Here is a 20,996-nt window from a genome sequence, read left to right as displayed (position 1 = left end):
TTTTCAATAGAAACTGTTAGTGCCAATATGAGGATTTCTGAATCGTACTGTACTAGAAGCACGACCACAAAATCACCTCTAGCGCCATCTCAGGTCAGCTGTACTAGTATAATGGCAAAAAATAGGAGGCGGCCGCCAGAAGGAAGCGGGCGGGGACCCTAAACATGTTTATTTTTTTTAATGGCCTAATCTGTATAAACTAGGGCAGAAAGTTCAGCAGCGCGCAGTATCATATAAATTTTACAGAATTCTCAGTCGCTCTTTTTTACATAGACTATATATAATAGTCATCAGAAGGATATAAATGTAAAAAAAACTATCTTATCAATAACCTAGCTGAAAAGTGATCAACTTTATTAGGGGAAGGGGCAGTGGCATTGCATATGGACTGTAGAAGATGTATAGTAGGGCACAATTCAATAATTTTGGAAATAATTCTGACAAGAAAAGGAAAAAAAATCATCACATTGAGTAGAGGTGCAGGGGCGGTTCTAGCTTTTTGCTAAGGGGGGGGGGGGGCGTTGACCCAGTGCCAGATCCAGGATTTTCCAAGAGAGGGTATCGGGGCCGAGGCCCGAAATTTGAAAATTGCGCTGACCAATATTTCGCTCAGTTGGGGGTGGGGGGGGGGGGGGTATATATAGTGAGCACTAAAAATAACAACTTCGTTTTTCCTCCCAAAGAAGAAAAAATAAGAAAACAGACTCGGAAAAAATATCAAATGATAAATGTGAAACCAAGGAGTTGAAATGAAACCCCCTGGTAAAACTATAACAAGAAATGTGAGGTTACTTTCGATCCGCCGGAGAGGTACGGTCACGTGATGCTCCAGCACAGGAGTCACATGATATCAATTTGCTAGTGATGAGCTAACTGTAGCTACGTTACGTGTGTTGACAAGTGACAATTTTCGATAATTTTAACGAACATCATGGAAGACATTTCAGAACGAATGAGACGCATCGTCTCTTTTACTAATCCGTTCAAATATATTTCTGCAGGAGAAAACACCTACCATCCCACCAGAAATCCAAAGGTAAATAGTACTTTATTTATCCTATTATTAATCCTGATCCTGGTGGCATGGACATGGTACTACCGTGTAACGCCGTCGGGCCGGGCCAGGCCTCGGGTAGTGCCTTGATGTGTTTGTGAGGTCAGCTGCCGAGGGCTAGTGTAGTTCGGTATGGAGATACCCTACTAAAACATACCCAAAATGAAGTAAATGTTCATCAAATTTCCAAAAAAAGATCATGAGTTAGAAGTTGTTTAATTTGTTTACCTGTTTCTTGTCAATTTTCTTGTTAGTTTTGGAGTTAGTTTTAGTTTTAGTTTTTCTTGTTAGTTTTGGACTTGGAGTTAGTTTTAGTTTTGGTCTTGGAGTATTTTTCACAGGTTTCACTGCAAACCGCTGCACAATTACAAGTAGACCCTACATACTAAAGGTGGGTTGCGGGCGAGCGCGCGCCTGAGCTGTGTGAAGTTATCTACCGTAATGAGGATCTGAAACATTGCACACTGCATTGGCTTCTGAGTTTAGCGCTAGTGCCGGTACTGGACTCTTCTTTCTTCTCATAAAAAGCAGTCAAGAAATCACCCCAAAATACGAGATAGTCTAACAGAGTGAATCTGATAGCGATTTGGTAAACATTCACTGTCCACATGTTCCTGATGATAAGTAAACTTGCAATTTTACGTATCATTTACATTACAAAAACTCTGACCTAGTTTGCGGTGTTGGTTTCGGCTGAAATTCAAAGACATGCATTGTAGACTAGCCGACATGAAAAAAAAAATGTTGCCAATTTAATACTTACTTTACAATGATAGCGTTTAGCTTAGTATACAACTGATGCGCGCATGGAGTTCACAGAATTAGCAAACTCCCTGTGCCTTGTGCACCTTTTTACATTGATGACTGATCAGATGATTGAGTCATCCTGGAAGTACTGGAAAGCGGTCTGTTGGAATCTAAAGACTAAAGCCACTCCAGATAGGCTTTAATGATATAGACCAGTTGTGGTCATGCGATTGCATTGTAAAAGAAACGTTGTGGAATCAATCAGAAAAGGTTGATCATCTAGCATATAAGTATTGGTGTGTACTGCAAGGTTCTGGAATCATCAAAATGATCAGAAATTTGGCCCAGTCTTGGTAAAGTTACAAGTACATGTATATGGGACTACCCCCACATGGCACGACACGTGCATAATATCTATCAGGTCCAAATAGATATAATAATTTTCCAAATATATCAATTAGTAGGCGGTTTCTCTGCAAAATTTGTATGATCACGTATACATTAGTCAAAACATATTCTTTCACATGATTGGTTCCATTTCATTTTTTGAGAGGGGGGCGTTTTCAAAACTGGCCTTTACCTTTAATGGTTACCTATCTTGTGACTTGTCAATATGCACTGTAGCAGGGGGTTTAGGATCTAGGAAAGGCTCTGCCTTTGGAGAATTAATTTGTCAATTACCAGCTTCTATTGTTTCCTATTCGATATAGGTCTACTGTCTACCAAGTTCAACCTCATCCCATGTACTTTTCATCATATTAAAAAAGTCACAGAAGAAACATGAAAATTATATGAAAATCTGCGATATTCACTGCTAGAGTATTAAAAAAAATCGTTTGTAAACCTCCTCTGTGCGTGTTGATGGGCAGCGCAAGCAGACAGGCCGTTAAGTGCAGGGAAAAAATTACTTTAACAATTTTGGGTGCTACTTTTCAAGCTTGTTTGCATGAAAATAACACTGTTTAATTTGTTTTGCATTAAACTCTATGCAAAATTTAAGGGGCTCTTTTATGACTTTCAGGGGCTCTTTTGGGCATTTCGGGGGCTATTTCGCCCCGAGCCCCCTGTGTATTTTTTTCATTCTCGAAGCTTTCTTTTTAATCTTCAGGGAATCATCAGTTTTGCATTAGCACAGAACAGACTGTGTGGAGACCTCATGCTTGAACAGGTAAGATCAACATAGAGTACCCAAGCTGTGACGTTATAAAAATCTATTTTTAGAATTTCTCAATTTTGTCTTCATTTTTCGAAATGGCATCAAAAATAATGTCCAAAGGTCGAAAACCAATTGAATATGTTAAGTATTGGCTGAGATATGACCATCTGAATGAATATATTTCCTATAGGAGCTCAGTGTTATATGCTCTGGCTCATAACCATTGATTAGGAGCCAGAGCATATAACACGGAAAATGAAGACAAAATTGAGAAATTCTAAAAATAGATTTTTGATGACGTCACACTTCACCACTCTATTGACAACTGGCATTTATACCCTAATAATTAGGACATTTTGTAATAATTCATAATTAATATAAAAAGAAGAAGAAGAATTTATGATAATATATAAAAATTGTAAAGAATCACTATCCACCAAATTTTCAAAATTTCAGAAAACTTGGTATTACCTTTAAAGTGAACAACAATGCATCCAAATACTTGACTGAATGTTGAGTTGTCTCATGATAGACTTGTTGTGCAGTTGATAACTAATACTCTTTTCACACTGGTTTTGCTTACCGGGTAACCCTGTACTTTGCTTAGCCCCGTACTATCCTTAACCCCAGACTATTTTTTTTGGCTTTTCACACACGCTGTTTTTAGTCCCGTACTAGCGCCTATTCGGGAATAAGAAAATTCACGCTGTTCTCACTGCAATTCGTTAACCCCGGATATCGTGAATGTTATGATTGGAAATACTTCGCATTAGGCCAGCTGCGATACGCTCCATTGCGTAGTACCGGACTATTTTTCGTTTCTGTTCTCACTCATTTACTTGGCACCGCAATTGCGGGGTTAGCAGGAGTTAGCAGCACAATTGCGGAGTTAGCCCTGCTATTTTGCAGGGTTAGTTAACCCCGTACTATAGGTGGGGTTAGCCAATTTTAGTCCACTTTGGTAAAAGCCAGTCTGAACAGAAAGTGGAATAGGCTTAACCCCGTACTATAGGTGGGGCTAAGACCCCCCTTAACCCCACCTATAGTACGGGGTTAAGCAAAATATTGCCAGTGTGAAAACAGTATGAGTGTTCAGGTTTTGATCAGACACTATACCTTGGCAGGTGAAGAAGCTTGATCTATCCGAGTGTGATGGAGCTGCCCTACTACAATACCAAGACATCCGAGGTATGCCAGCGTTTCGAAAAGCCATTGCTGACTTCCTGAAAGACTACACCAATTCTCCACAAGATATCGACCCAGACAAGGTACATGTACAAATTTCTTCTTATACAGTAGGCTTTGCAGGTGCACCATGTGAGAAAGAGAGGGAAGATTGAGGAGTGGAGAATAAAACTGAATGTACTATTCTCCACTCCTGACGACGGATAGTCAACCTGTTCGAAACGTCGAGCCTCTCCCGCCACCCAGAAAGATATTAGTCTTTTTCAAGACTACACCAACATTCCTTTTCAGGACTGCACACCCTCAAGAAAGATTACCAAGAGTCCTTTTCAGGACTCCTCAATCCTCCCTCTCTCTCACATGGTGCACCTGCAAGCTTACTGTATATCTACATCATCGTGCAAGCCGATACTTACAAGCAGCATCCAAATTTCTTCTTGTAGAACATCATGCAGGTCATTCCAAGGTTTGGAATAGCCTTCATTGCTTTATCCAACCAGGGGGGTGTTTCACAAAGATCCTGAGTTGAACTTATCTCTAAGTTGGACTTAAGTCACTTAACAATTATGGAAAGCTTTTGCATCTATGAAAATATTTTTTTTAAGTTATTTTAAAAAGGCATAAAAATGTTGATTCAAATCTTTCATATTGTCTGTTATCAAGTTTTATGCTGCACCAAGTTTCAATCATTTTAATTTTGGCCATTACAAGAAGTGGGTTATTGATGTACGGTAGACAAATGCTGATGTATCCTTTACAGTTCATTTTATGTATGTTATTACCAAAGAAGAAAAAAGAGCCAGTTTGACACTCAATAGTGTCTGACAGTGAAGTCTAGCAAGTAAACGGGTTTCCTTCATAATTTGAAAATTAGGACACTGCTAACGTTTAAATTTCACAGATAGGACATACATGACATATTCATAATTCCTGCAAAGTTCTACAGAATTTGATGTTGGCTGCAAAAGGGACATAGTATCTTTAATAGCTCTTATCTATTCCATTTCAATGTCTCCCATCAATGTACTATTGTTGATTTGGGTTTGCTCATTTGAAGGTAAAAAATGAACATTTAATTAGTCCCATTTTTTTCCTTCTTTTGTCTTTAAATTCCAGATTCGTGTTTGCAATGGTCTGACTGCATTGACAGAGGTCATGGCATTCATATTGTGTGATGAAAGAGGTAAGGGTCTGGAATGTAGACTATAGGATGGGAGTACCATAGCGTATTTAGAGAGACCCGTGCATGTGTGCACACCAGGCATGGTTCAATTCTTGGAGCACTGAAATAGTTCCCTCCAATAGAGATCGTATGTGGGAGGGAAGTATTTGAAGCTCCATGAATTGAACCTTTCAGTGGAAAAACATACACAGGGGCTCGGGGCGAATTAGCCCCCGAAATGCCAAAAAGAGCCCCAGAAAGTCATAAAAGAGCCCCCCAAAATTTGCATAGAGTTCAATGCAAAACAATTTAAAGAGTGTTCCCTGGAACCTTGTGTGCATACGCATGCAGGTGTCAAAACTATCTCTCTCAAATACACTGTGGGGAGTACCATAGCATAAACCGTATAACATATACGGGTACACACACACACAAAAAATAATTAAAGTTTCGATTTATGCCCCTCCAACTGGCGCTATGCCTGGCAATGTCTCCCAGCTCAGTAATCGGTTTGTTGAATCACCACTCGGAAACTAGAACAACACTCAAATTTGTCTGTCATCTTGGTTTTAAAGTAATCTTTCTTAAAGATCTCAATATGCAGTTTATAATAATAATTCCTCAAATTGTTTTTCAAGTACACACGGCGTACCACAAGGATCTATCCTAGGTACTCTACTGTTTTTGATTTACATTAATGATCTTACACATTATTCTAAAACAAAATTGTTACTATCATTTGTGACAAGTTCACAAGCACAAATCGGCGCCTTCAACTGCACCTCGATATTAAATGAAAGTCCTTCCCCGCGTGGGTTTTCGGCAACAACAACAAAAACCTTCTTTTTTTTTTGCCCCCAAAATAGGGTTGCGCCTTATACACAGAGATTTAAGGTATGTAAATAGACAGTTGTCACAAGCCTATGTTTGTTGCAAGGTCGAAGGTCAATCCATGAAGTTCCTAGGAGTTCCCTTCCACATACTCAGGCCTGATAAAAACCTGATTTAAATCGGTTTCCGGATTTTTTTAAAAAAATTCCCAGTATTGACTTTACACACCGGACTAAGGGGGGTGTTTTCAAAAGGAGGGAACATGCATAAGCGTACCCTAAATAACACTGAGTGGGGGGGGGGGGGATTCATCCAATCCAATTTGTGAGAAAAGTTGGTTGCCCTATTAAGCAGTGCTTTTTATTTGCATTTGTTCTTTACAGATACCATACTGTCACCATCACCTTTATATTCTGGTATTGTAAAAGACACAGGAAGGAGACCCAATGTTAATCTTCATCCCATTCACTTATCAAGCAAGGTCAACATTAAATCTTATATCAGGGGTGGTTTCAAAAAGATCCTAAGTGGAACTTAACTCTAAGTTGGACTTTAATATTATGGAGAGCCATTTGTAGCCTTAAAATTAAATATATTCAAAGCAAAAATTGAAGTATTTTAGACTTTTCATTAATTTCATATCAAGAACATAAAATTTCCTTGATAATAGAAAATATGAATGATTTTAATTAACATTTTATGCCTCTTAAAATAACTTTTACAAAATATTTTCAAAGATGCTAATGGCTTTCCGTAATTATTAAGTCCAACTTAGAGATAAGTTCAACTTAGGATCTTTGTGAAACACCCCCCTGGGGTGGTTTCCTGAACGTTATCTTTTAAGGCTAGTTCAGATATGACATGGTAAACCTCCGCAAAAGAAACCACAGCAGTTTTTTGTTAAACGTATAAATGAATGAAAACTGCACACAACAATGGTCCTTCGCTCATTCACTAAGCTCTGTGTAATAAGATATACAGAAATGTGATGCATTTTACTTTAAAGATAAAGTTGAGTTCTGGTCATGCCGTTGCATTGTGAAAGAAACGTTGTGGAATCGATCAGAAAAGGTTGATCTAGCATATACATGTAAGTATTAGTGTGTACTGCAAGGTTCTGGAGTCATCAAAATGTTAAGAAATTTGGCACAGTCTTGGAAAAGTAACAAGAAATCTACACAGAAAGATGTATATTGGACTACACAAACATGTGGCATAAAAATCGGGCCTCATTTTTAAGGGTAATTTTTAAATTGGCTGGATAGTGATTCTTTACAACTTTGATATATTTGGATGCCCCTGTGGATGTATTATAAGCACTAGAAAAGTTAGTCCCTAAAACACCTCTGCTTTCGAGAAAAATTGAATATCAAAATAGCGCTTACGGCCATACAATGGTAGTTGCGACCATGACAATCTCAGAATATGTAGTTGTGATATATAATTTCTAAACGGTAATAGCCAATCGGTCGATTTTAGACAAGAAACATTGTTTGATGTCCTAATTGATATCTTGACCTTGAGAGGGAGCTATACAACATAAAGAGTTTATTGTTTACAATTCCATAACTTTCAAATTTCAACCGCAACAACGATCACTGAATATATGTATGCTTCCAATTTGTTCATTTGAACCAAATTCATGACCCCATACCAAAACTTTGTATTACCAGTACCTTTAAGCTGTTACTTGTCATATTTGGAATATAAAGGCATTTGAAGAGCCATGCTTTTCAGGGAAGATTTTTTTTCTCTGATGTTCTTCCACACTTGCATAATAACAATGAAAACGCTCACAAATTATTACTCACCTCTCCCCAGGGACCTGTTTCACAAAACTATTTTTCAATGACAAATGACCAAAATCAGTGACAAATCTGCTGATAACCAATCAGAAGCAAGGATTTCATTAGCTTATAACAAATACTGTCATTTGTCACTGATGACAAGTTTTGTGAAACGGGCCCCAGAACTCAACCTTCTCATTTAATGATGATTTCTGAATGTTTTGATATAGCCAGGAGCAGAAGGAGAGGAGCCTTACACATTAACAGTAGAACATCTTGAAAGAGGCTATCAAGAAGCTACACAGCAGGTCAGTCAGTTCAGGGGGGTGTTTCACAGAGATCCTAAGTCAAACTTAACTCTAAGTTGGACTTCAAAATTATGGAGAGCCATTTGCAGCCTTAAAAAGAAATATATTCAAAAGCGAAATTTCAAGTATTTTTTTTTTTTTTAATTTCACATCAACAACATACAATCTTCTTGATAAAAGAAAATATGAATGATTTGAATCAACATGTTATGCCATTTTAAATAACTTTTACAAAATATTTTCAAAGATGCAAACGGCTTTCCATAATTGTTAAGTCCAACTTAGAGATAAGTTTGACTTAGGGTCTTTGTGAAACACCCCCCAGACCATAGATCTCTTTTAATCCTTTCTGTGCAATCAATTTTTTTTACTCTACCTCTCTCTTTTATAATAAAAATTGAGGTTTGAAATGTTTAATTTTGACTTTTTGTGCGTATTTCATTCTTTAATTGGGCATGAGAGTACCTATTTCTTGTCTGGGAAGAAAAAAGTCCCAGTCAGCTAGATTTACATGCAAGTGAATGGGGTAAATATGATTGAACATGCACAATCATGTGATCAAACAAATGTTTTTTTATTCCGTAGTTGGTGAACCAAACAGTGACTGGTACACATTTTATAGGTCAGGTGATGTGCTATTAGCCAATCAAATGCCTAGATTATATCTATCCTACTTTCTTGTTACTATATAATGATTACTATCAAGGAGGATAATAGACTACACATTCTTCCTGAAACTTACTTCAATGTATGCACACAACACGTTTGCATCATGCATGCACGTTTACTGGGTTTATAGCAAATGCCATGAATCGCTAGCAGACACCAATATCACTAAAGCAGAGATGCCAACCAGTATGATTAAATCATATTTAGTACAATAATAAGAGTGAAATACGATAATACGTTTTGTTTTTTTTTCTATATTTTTTTTTTAAACCCATAGAAACAGCGGAATCCCATAGAAACATAATCAAGTAAACCTCCGCAACCCCCCAAGAAAAATTTTCTTTACAATTTTCTCATTAAGTTTTAATGAAAGAGCAAACATTTTACTTGAACGTACTTACCAGTAAAACATTTTTCTGAAATTTTACTGGCCCGGTAGTGTCGATTTTTTAGGATACTCAATCTTTTTTTTTGTGTCAAGAGGTTGGCATCTCTGCTAAAGCCAGCGTCATCCCTAATTTAGCCTCTGTTATCTCATTTACTATCAGGGAAAGCGAGTGAGAGTCCTGTCTCTTGTGAATCCTTTAAACCCTCTTGGGACTGTGTACACCAAACCACAGATACGGGAATACCTTCAGTTCGCTAAGAGGTAAGTGACATGATATGATCTATTATATTAGAAGAGGAGGAGGAGGAGGAGAAGAAGAAGAAGAAGAAGAAGAAGAAGAAGAAGAAGAAGAAGAAGAAGAAAGAGAAGAAGACGAAGAAGAAGGAGGAGAAGAAGAAGAAGAAGAAGAAGAAGAAGAAAGAGAAGAAGACGAAGAAGGAGGAGAAGAAGAAGAAGAAGAAGAAAGAGAAGAAGAAGAAGAAGAAAGAGAAGAAGACGAAGAAGAAGAAGGAGGAGAAGAAGAAGAAGAAGAAGAAGAAGAAGAAGAAGAAGAAGAAAGAGAAGAAGACGAAGAAGAAGGAGGAGAAGAAGAAGAAGAAGAAGAAGAAAGAGAAGAAGACGAAGAAGAAGAAGGAGGAGAAGAAGAAAGAGAAGAAGACGAAGAAGAAGGAGGAGAAGAAGAAGAAGAAGAAGAAGGAGGAGAAAAAGACGAAGAAGAAGAAGAAGAAGAAGAAGAAAGAGAAGAAGAAGAAGAAGAAGAATATTTTACACTTTTGTATACTCCAACGCCCTTTACATGTTATCTCCCTCTCTCCCTCTTTTTCCTTCTTTCTCCCTCTCTCACTCTTTCTCCCTTTCTCCATCTTCCTCCCTCTCTCACTCTCTTCCTTCTTTTCTCCCTCTCCCTCCCTCTTTCTCCCCCTCTCTCCCCTCTCTCTCCCTCTCTCCCCCCCCCCCTCTCTCCCCCTCTCTCCCTCTCTCTCCCTCTCTCTCTCCCTCAGACATAATCTTCATGTCCTTCTAGATGAGATCTACCTGTGTAGTGTGTATGACCAGACCAAGCCGTTTTGTAGTGTACTATCGTTAAGAGAGGATGAGATCCCTGATCTAAACAGGACTCATTTCATGTGGTCCTTCAGTAAGGTAAGAACTGCTAGAGCAGGGGGGTGTTTCACAAAGACTAAGATCAACTTTATGTTGGACATAACTATGGCAGGCCTTTCATGCCATCGTTTGCTCTTACCGTTTACTGCCATTGATCTCTTACAGAACGTACAAATCATTGTCACATATCTACAGAAATTGTATTCTATTATTGAAGGAAAAAATATTATCCAAGATCATAATTAAGAGACTAATGGTGAGAGCAACCAGTGGCAAGAATGGCCTGCCATAGTTAAGTCCAACTTAAGGTGGATCTCAGTCTTTGTGAAACACTCCCCTATAATAATAATAATAATAATATGTCTTGTTTACCCAGCGTAGCCTCATCAGTATTTATACTGTTCTCCCTGAGGACCCTGCAATCATATATTACTACCCAGTCATCGGATTCAGGCTTACCCGCACACAATGTATGCACATTCTCCACTCCCTGGGGATCATTCCAGCCAGGCGTCATTTTTACAAGCGCACACTTGCTAATCTATTGCACATTAGCTTTCGCATCCTACCGGGTACCCATTCAACACCTGGGTGGAGAGTGGCAAATGTAGATCAATGTCTTGTCAAAGGACATTAGTGCTGCGGTGGGACTTGAACCGCTGACCTTGTGATCCAAAGTCCAATGACATATCTACTCGTCCACGACAACTGGCCCTCTCAACCAGTTTATTAGAAGTGCCCAAACCACTATTTTATTGAAGTTGAAGTGCCAACCTGTATGTTTGGTGACTGTCCTGTTACAATGGGTGGGCTACAGGGGTGAAGCCTAGGAAGGAAGCTGGTGAATTTTAGAGCTTTTTGAAAGACCAAAATGTGGCATTTTTAAAACCTTTTAATTCCAAAATTTTATCAATCAGAATTTCATACTGATGTGCAAAAATTATTAGAATTCCTGGGTACGATTACACTGGAAGTAAATTTATATGTAGTTATTTTGGTGCAATAAACAATGTCGATTGGGCTCAACTTTGACTGCGACTTCTTGATTCATCTGAGTTAGATGATCAACCTATCCTGATTGATTCCACAACGTTTCTTTCACAATGCAATCGCATGACCAGAACTCAACTTTATCTTTAATTGCATTCTATTACGATTTGTTGTTTGCAGGATTTTTGTTTCAATGCATCTAAATGTGGAGTGCTGTATTCATGGAATGAGAAGGTTCTAGAAGCAGCGACAGTTCTCATTGACTACCACACGGTATCCAGCCTGATACAGATAACACTCACACAGATACTACAAAACAAAGGTAAAGATAACTTAAGATAAATGATGGCTTCATTCTACACCGCAGATAACACTCACACAGGTACTACAAAACAAAGGTAAAGAGAACTTCAGATAAATGATGGCTTCATTCTACACTCCCCGTCTTGTGTTTTGGAGGGCTGGAAGGAGACCAAACTCATGCTCCTAGGAAAGATTTTTCTGCCCCACCCTGTTTTTTCTGAAAATCCTTGATCTTCCCCTGTGCAGCATATATTTTGGCTCCTTTTTCCTTTGAAAGTTTGCATGTCATAGTCTCAGAACATTCAAAAGGACAAACCGCTTCATCTTATGGAACCCCCCCCCCCTCCCCTTCTCTCTCTCCTTTCGGCTCTGCTTCAGATTTTCAGACCTGCCAACCAGTACGATTTAGTCGTATTTAGTACGATTTTTAGAAGCAAATACGACGGTATGATTTCCTTGATAAAATACAATTTTTTTTAAATTTTTTTTTTTAATTTTTTTAAAAAATTTTTAAATTAATATTTTGTGTGTGCGTCCACCATTTTCAATGGCAAAATGTACATTCTGTCCTGTAAGGTATCCTACAAGCATCTCACATCGGTAATTTGGGGATGTTTAGTGGTTCATCGAACACACCAGTCGTGACGAAATAATGCATATTCAACCAATGATCAATAAAAAAAATTCTTCCTGTAGGTAGAAACTATAAGAGGCATTGATCCGCGTAACAATCCGTGTTTATTTTCGAGAATACAACTTTTGTCAGTAAAATACAACTTTTGACACTAAAGAATACAGTTTTTGAACTACAGAGGTCCCCCCCCCCCCCCCCCCCCCCCCCTTGAGCTTATCAAGAGTCTTTCAGTGCTACTTCTCTCTCCATCTTTTTTCCATCTTTAGCTTTTCCGGAGTCATATCTCTCTCCATCCACCCACTCCACAGATCTTAGTTCAGTTCTTCATTGCTACATAGATCTACATACAACAGGTCTTTTTTGTAATGATGTATTGTTGTTAAAATGACCTAAAAATTTGCATCAACATATGCAAGTACGTTGTTACACCAACAAAAAGTACCTTTACAATTGGATTGTACTGCACTGTCAATAGCTCTCTACTCTTTTGTACTTGTTTTGCATTTCTGCACCGTGCCCATATGTGTACTTCTCTTCCTTGTAGAATGGCTTCACAATGTGTACTTCTCTTCCTTGTAGAATGGCTTCACAATGTGTACTTCTCTTCCTTGTAGAATGGCTTCACAATGTGTACTTCTCTTCCTTGTAGAATGGCTTCACAATGTGTACTTCTCTTCCTTGTAGAATGGCTTCACAATGTGTACTTCTCTTCCTTGTAGAATGGCTTCACAATGTGTACTTCTCTTCCTTGTAGAATGGCTTCACAATGTGTACTTCTCTTCCTTGTAGAATGGCTTCACAATGTGTACTTCTCTTCCTTGTAGAATGGCTTCACAATGTGTACTTCTCTTCCTTGTAGAATGGCTTCACAATGTGTACTTCTCTTCCTTGTAGAATGGCTTCACAATGTGTACTTCTCTTCCTTGTAGAATGGCTTCACAATGTGTACTTCTCTTCCTTGTAGAATGGCTTCACAATGTGTACTTCTCTTCCTTGTAGAATGGCTTCACAATGTGTACTTCTCTTCCTTGTAGAATGGCTTCACAATGTGTACTTCTCTTCCTTGTAGAATGGCTTCACAATGTGTACTTCTCTTCCTTGTAGAATGGCTTCACAATGTGTACTTCTCTTCCTTGTAGAATGGCTTCACAATGTGTACTTCTCTTCCTTGTAGAATGGCTTCACAATGTGTACTTCTCTTCCTTGTAGAATGGCTTCACAATGTGTACTTCTCTTCCTTGTAGAATGGCTTCACAATGTGTACTTCTCTTCCTTGTAGAATGGCTTCACAATGTGTACTTCTTTCCCTTGTAGAATGGCTTCACAATGTGTACTTCTCTTCCTTGTAGAATGGCTTCACAATGTGTACTTCTCTTCCTTGTAGAATGGCTTCACAATGTGTACTTCTCTTCCTTGTAGAATGGCTTCACAATGTGTACTTCTCTTCCTTGTAGAATGGCTTCACAATGTGTACTTCTCTTCCTTGTAGAATGGCTTCACAATGTGTACTTCTCTTCCTTGTAGAATGGCTTCACAATGTGTACTTCTCTTCCTTGTAGAATGGCTTCACAATGTGTACTTCTCTTCCTTGTAGAATGGCTTCACAATGTGTACTTCTCTTCCTTGTAGAATGGCTTCACAATGTGTACTTCTCTTCCTTGTAGAATGGCTTCACAATGTGTACTTCTCTTCCTTGTAGAATGGCTTCACAATGTGTACTTCTCTTCCTTGTAGAATGGCTTCACAATGTGTACTTCAAAACCTGCCATGAGAGGTTGAGAGAGGCAAGAGACATCACCATGGTAACACTGGATGAAATGGGTGTGGCCTACATCAAACCTACAGCTGGGTTCTACATCTGGGCAGACTTCAGCAAGGTAATATTAAGGGCAATAGTCCGGGCAATAGTCAGGGCAATAGTCCGGGCAATAGTCCGGGCAATAGTCAGGGCAATAGTCTGGTCAATATTCCGGGTAATAGTCAGGGCAATAGCCAGGGCAATAATCCGGGCAATAGTATAGATATACCGACTGCTACAAGAGGCCTGGTTGTTTTTATAGGCTCAAGGGGACGTTGCATCCTGCCATGACCCCTCGGCGCGCCGCCCACCTAGACGCGCTTCAAGGTCATGGCAGGATGCAACGTCCCCGAGAGCCAGTATAGAAACAGACAGGCCTCGAAAATTGCCTGTGACCTTTAATCTTCGCTGGAAAGATGACTGAATGTTACAATCATTTGAGAATTGCAGACAAAAAGCACTGTATGGTATCTGCGCTCGCACAAAGTAAGTTTTAACACATACACCAATGGGAGCTCATCAAAATGTTACTATTTCCTGGTACCCAAAAATTATTAACCGCTACTGGCATTGTTCGTTTCTTTAAGGGAATGGCTAAAATCCAGGCCTAGTAATTACCCAATTTAAATTTAAGTCATTTCCTGATTATTTTTTTTGTCCTCAATTTTCCTGATTCCCATTTATTTTCTCTATTTTTCCCTATTTGTGTCCCAATTTTCTTACTCAAAAGAGGGGGGGGGGGAATTTGTTAGATGCCATATTCACAACTCCAATTTCGACCAATCAGATGTCTTGATTTCTAAAGAGAGGTATATAATAAGCAAATCATTTCCAGAGCGAAGCTGAGGAAAGATACTGTGTACATTTATTTGCTTTAATAATAATAATAATACTAATAGTGGGTTATTGTATATCAGTTCATATTTCTCTCTGCAAAGATGCAATATAAATATACAAGGTAACAGAATAGTTAATAACAATTTTGCAACCCCCCCCCCCCTCCAGTTTCTTGGTGCTTCAACACATGCCGAGGAGAAGTCCCTCTGCTGCCATCTTCTGTCGTGTGGTGTCATGATCTTAGTTTCAGCTGGTTTCTATGGCAACGAGCCTGGCTGGTTCCGAGTTCTCTTCTGCAATCCTAAACCAGAATTGGAAGAAGGTTCGTTGACCTTTCTTGACCTGGGTCTTCTTGTTGAACCTTTTCAATGAATGCAAGTTTAAAGATAATCTTGAGTTCCGGTAATGATAGAAAGTAAATTATCACAGAATCCAACAAAAGGTACACTGAATGTTCAAGATAACAAATAAATGACATGTGCCAAACGATTTCGGTAGAAAATGTCTAGGGGCTGAGTAATTATGAACATAGAAAGATAAGGAAATCAAGGTAAGTAGGCCCGACACCATGTGCTTAGCACAGGTCGCTATGTGCAAATGAGAGTTGTGGTTTTTATTGAAGATGATTTCCAGCAAGTTTTTGTGAGGTTGTTTGTATTTTGCTGGTTCAAACAATCCAGAATGAATTGTAGCCATGTTTCATCGACATGTATACGATTCCCATACCAGAGCTCAAGATTAGCTTTAGTTTAAATACTAGTATGAAGTCAAAAGTAATCATATGAGCTTTATCTGTTTCGTTTATACACATCTGAAAGAAGAAATACTCTTATATTTTAAATATAACTGGAAGTACATGTAGTTACAATTGTAGATTCCGTACCATTTTTTTTATGTAGTGGAACATAGTTGGAGACACAGTGAAGATCGATTTCCAAACCACTGGTCTACTAGGGAGTCTCCAGGGCCCCCTTTTCAATGAAAAATGACAAAAAGCAGTGACAAATCAACTGATAACCAATCATAAGCAAGGATATCACTAACTTACTGTATAACAAAAATTGTTATTCGTCACTGATGACAAGTTTTGTGAAATGGGGCCCAGGTTAGGGAAATGTACAAAGATGGCTTTTCCGTTTTGGGCAAGAGGAGGAGGGAGCATTGCATTACATAAAATCTGTTGATCCTTACAGTGAAGACTATTCATGGGGGGCGCTTCACAAAACTTGTCATCAGTGACAAATGACAGTTTTTGTTATAACCTACTGAAATCCTTGCTTCTGATTGGTTGTCAGCAGATTTGTCACTGGTTTTTGTCATTTGTCATTGAAAAAAAGGATTTGTGAAATGAGCCCCTGATGATTAGGAGCACCTCTTATTGATTGAATACTCAAATGGTGTCAAACTCCCCATCAGAACACAGGCACAAGTATTCTCTATAATTTTGTATGCAGGTTTGAAGAGACTGAAAGAAGGTTGTCTAAGCTACAAACCTGGTACGGGATCAGCGATTGCAGATGACCTTGCCGGTGACCTTGCCAATGACCTTGCTGGTGACCTTGCAGATGTGGAGATCTTAGGAGCCTCAGGTATGGCAGTGCTCTAGGTTTAATGAAATATGTCTATTCCCAACTTGTGCTGCCTTAAATTGTATTTTCATCCTTAAATTTAGTTAAAGCTAAGTTTTAATAGAAGAGGGGGAAAAAGAGAAACAGATCAGTGAACATTTGAGAAATATGCGATGAAAAGTGAGGAAATTACAAATTTTTGGATGATGCAATTGATTAGACACAAATTGGCAACATTTCAAGTGTTACAGTAATGTTTGTTTCCTGAAATTGATTTTGAAACACGACTCAGCAGACAGTGCAAGATATGTGTAATAAACAATCAGAGACATGTTTTATTTGCTTTATATAACAAAACTCCCAGATCAATGTTATTTGATTTTAAAAAGGAGTCATTTGAAGATTGGTTGATGTCATTATCAATGGTGAATAAATCCCACATTTTAGAGGCTGACTAAGCACATTCTCAGTGCTGTGCATCACTTACCGTATGTGCCAGCTTTAAGACCGCACCCCCGATTTTAACATTTCGTAGAGAAAAAAATATGAGCTGTTTTGACTGCCGGCTTTTTTACTGTTGTTAATTGCGCATAGGCCGTACCCAGACTTTTTGATATTTTCTCTTCCGAAAATACTGCAGCCTTTACACCAGCAAATACGGTACTTAAATTGTAGGATAGTACTCAAACCCAATCCATGCTTTTTCATGTAAAGAGTGTAGTAATCTCATTAAAGGGAACCAAAACCTTCATACTAAGTTACTTTTATTGTAAAGTTTAAGATATTTAAATAAAATAAGTGAAAATTTGATCAAAATCGGGCAAGGAATAAGGAAGTCAAAGCTTTTTGAAATGACTAGTCACTAGAGGGTGATATTCAATTTGATGCATCATTTATGGACTACTCTTCTGTATTCCTTGCCCGATTTTGTTCAAATTTTCACTAATTTTATTCAAATATCTTAAACTTTACAATAATAGTAACTTAGTATGAAGGTTTTGGTTCCCTTTAAATGAATCACACGTGACTGCATTTGAGCAGTCATTTGATTAGGATCTAGGAATGAGTTTGTATAACAAGTTTAATGAAACAAGACCCCAATTTTTCTCTCTACCATAGGTGAATCGCTTGAATCACTGGTGAGGTCATTCAAGGTCAGCTTGCAGAACTCTGATTGGCTGAAAGAGAATACATCCGACATGTGGAGAAATGAGAATCCTGAGGTGTCTGAGACATGGATAAAAGAACTTGAAAAGAACCCTCCTGAGTAGACTAGAGAAAATGTCCACGCTGTGAGGCATTGTTACCTCAATTATTGTTATCCTGACCTGACCTGGCCTGACCTGACCTGACCTAAGCCTTCCGCACCATCTGGGAGATGTGTGATGGCTTCTGCTTCATGATCTCAAGCCAGAGCTTCCTATCTTGTGACGTTCTGGTTGCTTCTGTGAGGGATCCCAGACATCTAGAAGCACAATCAGCCTTTACACAGTCAAGCCAGTATCTTTGGGTATCCTGATGGTCTCATCCTGTTAACGTGGCCAAAGAATCGCAGCCGTTTTTTTGCTATTTTGTCCAGAATTTCACAGATACATACATGACATATTCATAATTCCTGCAAAGTTCTACATAATTTGATGTTGGCTTCAAAAGGGACATACATGTAGTATCTTTAATTAACGCTCAATTATGTATGGTATTGACTGTTATGACTTACAAGGCTTCCAGCTTCTGCTGACCAGTGTCTTGGAGCTCCAGTCACGTTTGAAAGAAGTTTCTGCTTTTCAGATATTTACTATGCATACAATTCAGAACTGAATAGATCAACTGAATAGATCAACTGAATAGATGAACTGAATAGATCAACTGAATAGATGAACTGAATAGATGAATTGTCACATTTGAAATAATGTTCTGCTTTTCATATATTTACTATGCATACAATTCAGAACTGAATAGATCAACTGAGTAGATGAAGTGATCATATGTATGAAAATCCCTCCAATGTGAAAAATGTATTTCACCATCTTTTTTATCGATGCAAAAGCTTTGTAAACTGATAGTAAGTTTGTAAGAGCACTATATATGTGTTTTTATTGTAATTGTAATGTCATAGGACTGTATTCTACTAATACTGTTAAACCACACCCAGGTCTAAGATTATGTTTAACAAAACAAAACTGAGACCTCGATCAGGCTAACTTCCTTTGTTAAACCTGATTTTGGACAAAAGATTAAACAAGCAATAGGTTTAATTTTTAGTAGAATCCGGGCCATAAAACCTTGCTCACTTGCCAATGGGCCATCAGTGATGATGTAATCATGTAAAACATGAATCGAGTGTAAATTAATTCAATTAGATTGATGGTCAGATATTAGATTGATGGTCAGATATTTATCTAACAATAATTTGACAAGTATTCCTCCATTAACTGATTGGTCCATGATGCGGATGAAACTCTGTAATCAGGAAAGTAATTTCATGTATAATCTAGCCCTACCTGACCAAATGATTAAGAACCCCTATCCTATATCACATGTTCAATCACCAAGAGAATTTTTTTTTTTTTGTGATGTCCAAGTTTTGATTTCTACATTCGTCCATCCTTGAAATGAAATAACACTGCTGCAATTGGGATTTCCATCTCTGGACCAATGTGTTTTTAAATATGCCTATTTCTGTTGACGGTGCAATCTTTCAAGCTTTTTAGTTGAAATGTTAAGAGTAGAAAGTCATTAGTACTGTTCATGCATTCATCGCTCTAAACCTGTAGACGTGTGTGTTGTTTTTATAACTTTGTATAAAAAAAAAAATGTTATCAGAGAATTCAGATTTTATTCATAAATCACATGTACATTCCAGCATTTGGTCGTTTGTTTCCTTGTTGCAGTATTGTTTGTTTGTTTGTTTTTATTTCTGAGTTTTCAAAATAGAACATGATTATATACATAAAGTAACAATTATTTCTTCATTTTACATAATTATAAATTTTTAAGTACATTAAATAAGAATCATACAAACACAAATATTTTTCAATAAAAATAAGAAGATAAATTACAGAAAAAGCAGGAGACCGCCATCATGAGCGGTAAGCTTGAAATCGATGTCGGCCTCGAGAGAATAGCGGCAAACTCTTAAATTATATAATTGTACAGCGAATTGATCAAGTGGGTGCAGTGAAAGTGCATGTGCAAGTGCTAATGGGGTTCTGGTACGTAATGTTTATAATCCAATACTAGTGTATTTTAAGAATTGTGGTAGCTATCTGAGTGCATAGAAAGAAAGGGCAGGGGGGAGGGGGAAAGGAGGCGAATAGAAGATTATTATGACCTCCACCTTAACTTGGTTGTCTTGTTCCCATGCATGCATTAACAGTGGTAGTGGTGATACGTATCAGGACAATTACTCCCTGGACAATCGCCCTCCGGAAACCCCCCCCCCCCCTCCCCCTGTTCATTAATGGGGAAGTCTCCTGATAAAAAGTTGGTTTTAATAAAAGAAATTTTTTCTGAGGGGGAATTGTCCTGGGGGGGGGGTGGAAATTGCCCCGCTGGTAATTGGCTGGGGGGTAATTGTCCTAGAACCGTAGTGATACAATAACGCCCTTGCTACCATATCTTGGTGCTCCCTCACTGTTAGGATTCAGGAAAGAAAAAAAAAGATGGAAGAACAGAAGAATGTGAATAGAAGCTGATACGACTGCCCCCTCCCCCCATAAAAAGGGATGGTTGCCTTGTTCTCTAAACTACATCTATAGACACATGATTGATTGATTGATGGATGGATGGATGGGTGGATTGGTTAATCAATTTAATATTTGATTGATTGATTGATCGTGTGATTAATTCTGGACATTGTGGAGTAGATTGTTTATTGATAACTCAATTGATGAGATGGATTATTTTGTTGTAAAAAGGTTCATGTGACATACATATAATGAACAGATATACCACATCCAGACATAATTGGTAAGAATGAACTAACAAAATAGCCTTATGCTAATCGAGGTTTAATTGCCCCCAGTGCACTGCGGTGCATGGTGTCAATCATTATACCTTTATACTTTATTTGTTTATCATGATATATTAGCCCAAAATAAGATTATATTTAGAGCATGTTTTGTACCTGTTCTAGGGTTCATAAGTTTCATATTTATTGTCCATTTAACAAATTCGTGGTATTTACATAGTATATAGATACAACCACATAAACAGGCGCTGATCCAGGGACTGAGCGTGCCCCCCCCCCCCCCCCCCCGCCGCCGCCAAAAAAAAAGAGAAAGAGAGAAAAGGGAAAAAAAGAAGAGGAAAAAGAAAAGAAGGAGATCCCCCCCCCCCCCCATCAAAAGAATAAGAGGGAAGGAAGGAAAGGGAAAGAAAAAAGGAAAAGAGAAGAAAAGAAAAGAGGGGGGGGGGTATCAGTTGCAATTTTCCCGCCAACAAGTTGTGGATCGGGGGGTGGGGGCAAAATGCCT

The 20,996-nt window shown here is 38.3% G+C and overlaps 1 protein-coding gene across 1 annotated transcript; it reads left to right on the top strand.

The window, feature by feature from the left end:
• Nucleotides 1-704: 704 nt before the first annotated feature.
• On the top strand, nucleotides 705-19,386 carry LOC752842 (probable inactive 1-aminocyclopropane-1-carboxylate synthase-like protein 2). The gene is made up of 13 exons (XM_030989040.1): nucleotides 705-1,036; nucleotides 2,910-2,969; nucleotides 4,082-4,225; nucleotides 5,259-5,325; nucleotides 6,519-6,616; nucleotides 8,153-8,230; nucleotides 9,448-9,548; nucleotides 10,289-10,430; nucleotides 11,562-11,703; nucleotides 14,053-14,195; nucleotides 15,122-15,275; nucleotides 16,408-16,542; nucleotides 17,641-19,386. The coding sequence occupies exons 1-13, from the start codon at nucleotides 932-934 to the stop codon at nucleotides 17,790-17,792; spliced, it is 1,521 nt and encodes a 506-aa protein (XP_030844900.1). The 5' UTR covers nucleotides 705-931; the 3' UTR covers nucleotides 17,793-19,386.
• Nucleotides 19,387-20,996: the final 1,610 nt, after the last annotated feature.

This window comes from Strongylocentrotus purpuratus, unplaced genomic scaffold, assembly GCF_000002235.5.
Source record: "Strongylocentrotus purpuratus isolate Spur 01 unplaced genomic scaffold, Spur_5.0 spur5_scaffold_18, whole genome shotgun sequence".
NCBI lineage: Eukaryota > Metazoa > Echinodermata > Echinoidea > Camarodonta > Strongylocentrotidae > Strongylocentrotus > Strongylocentrotus purpuratus.
Note: the sequence above shows the minus strand (reverse complement) of the source record. Positions and strands in the feature narration are given on the sequence as shown.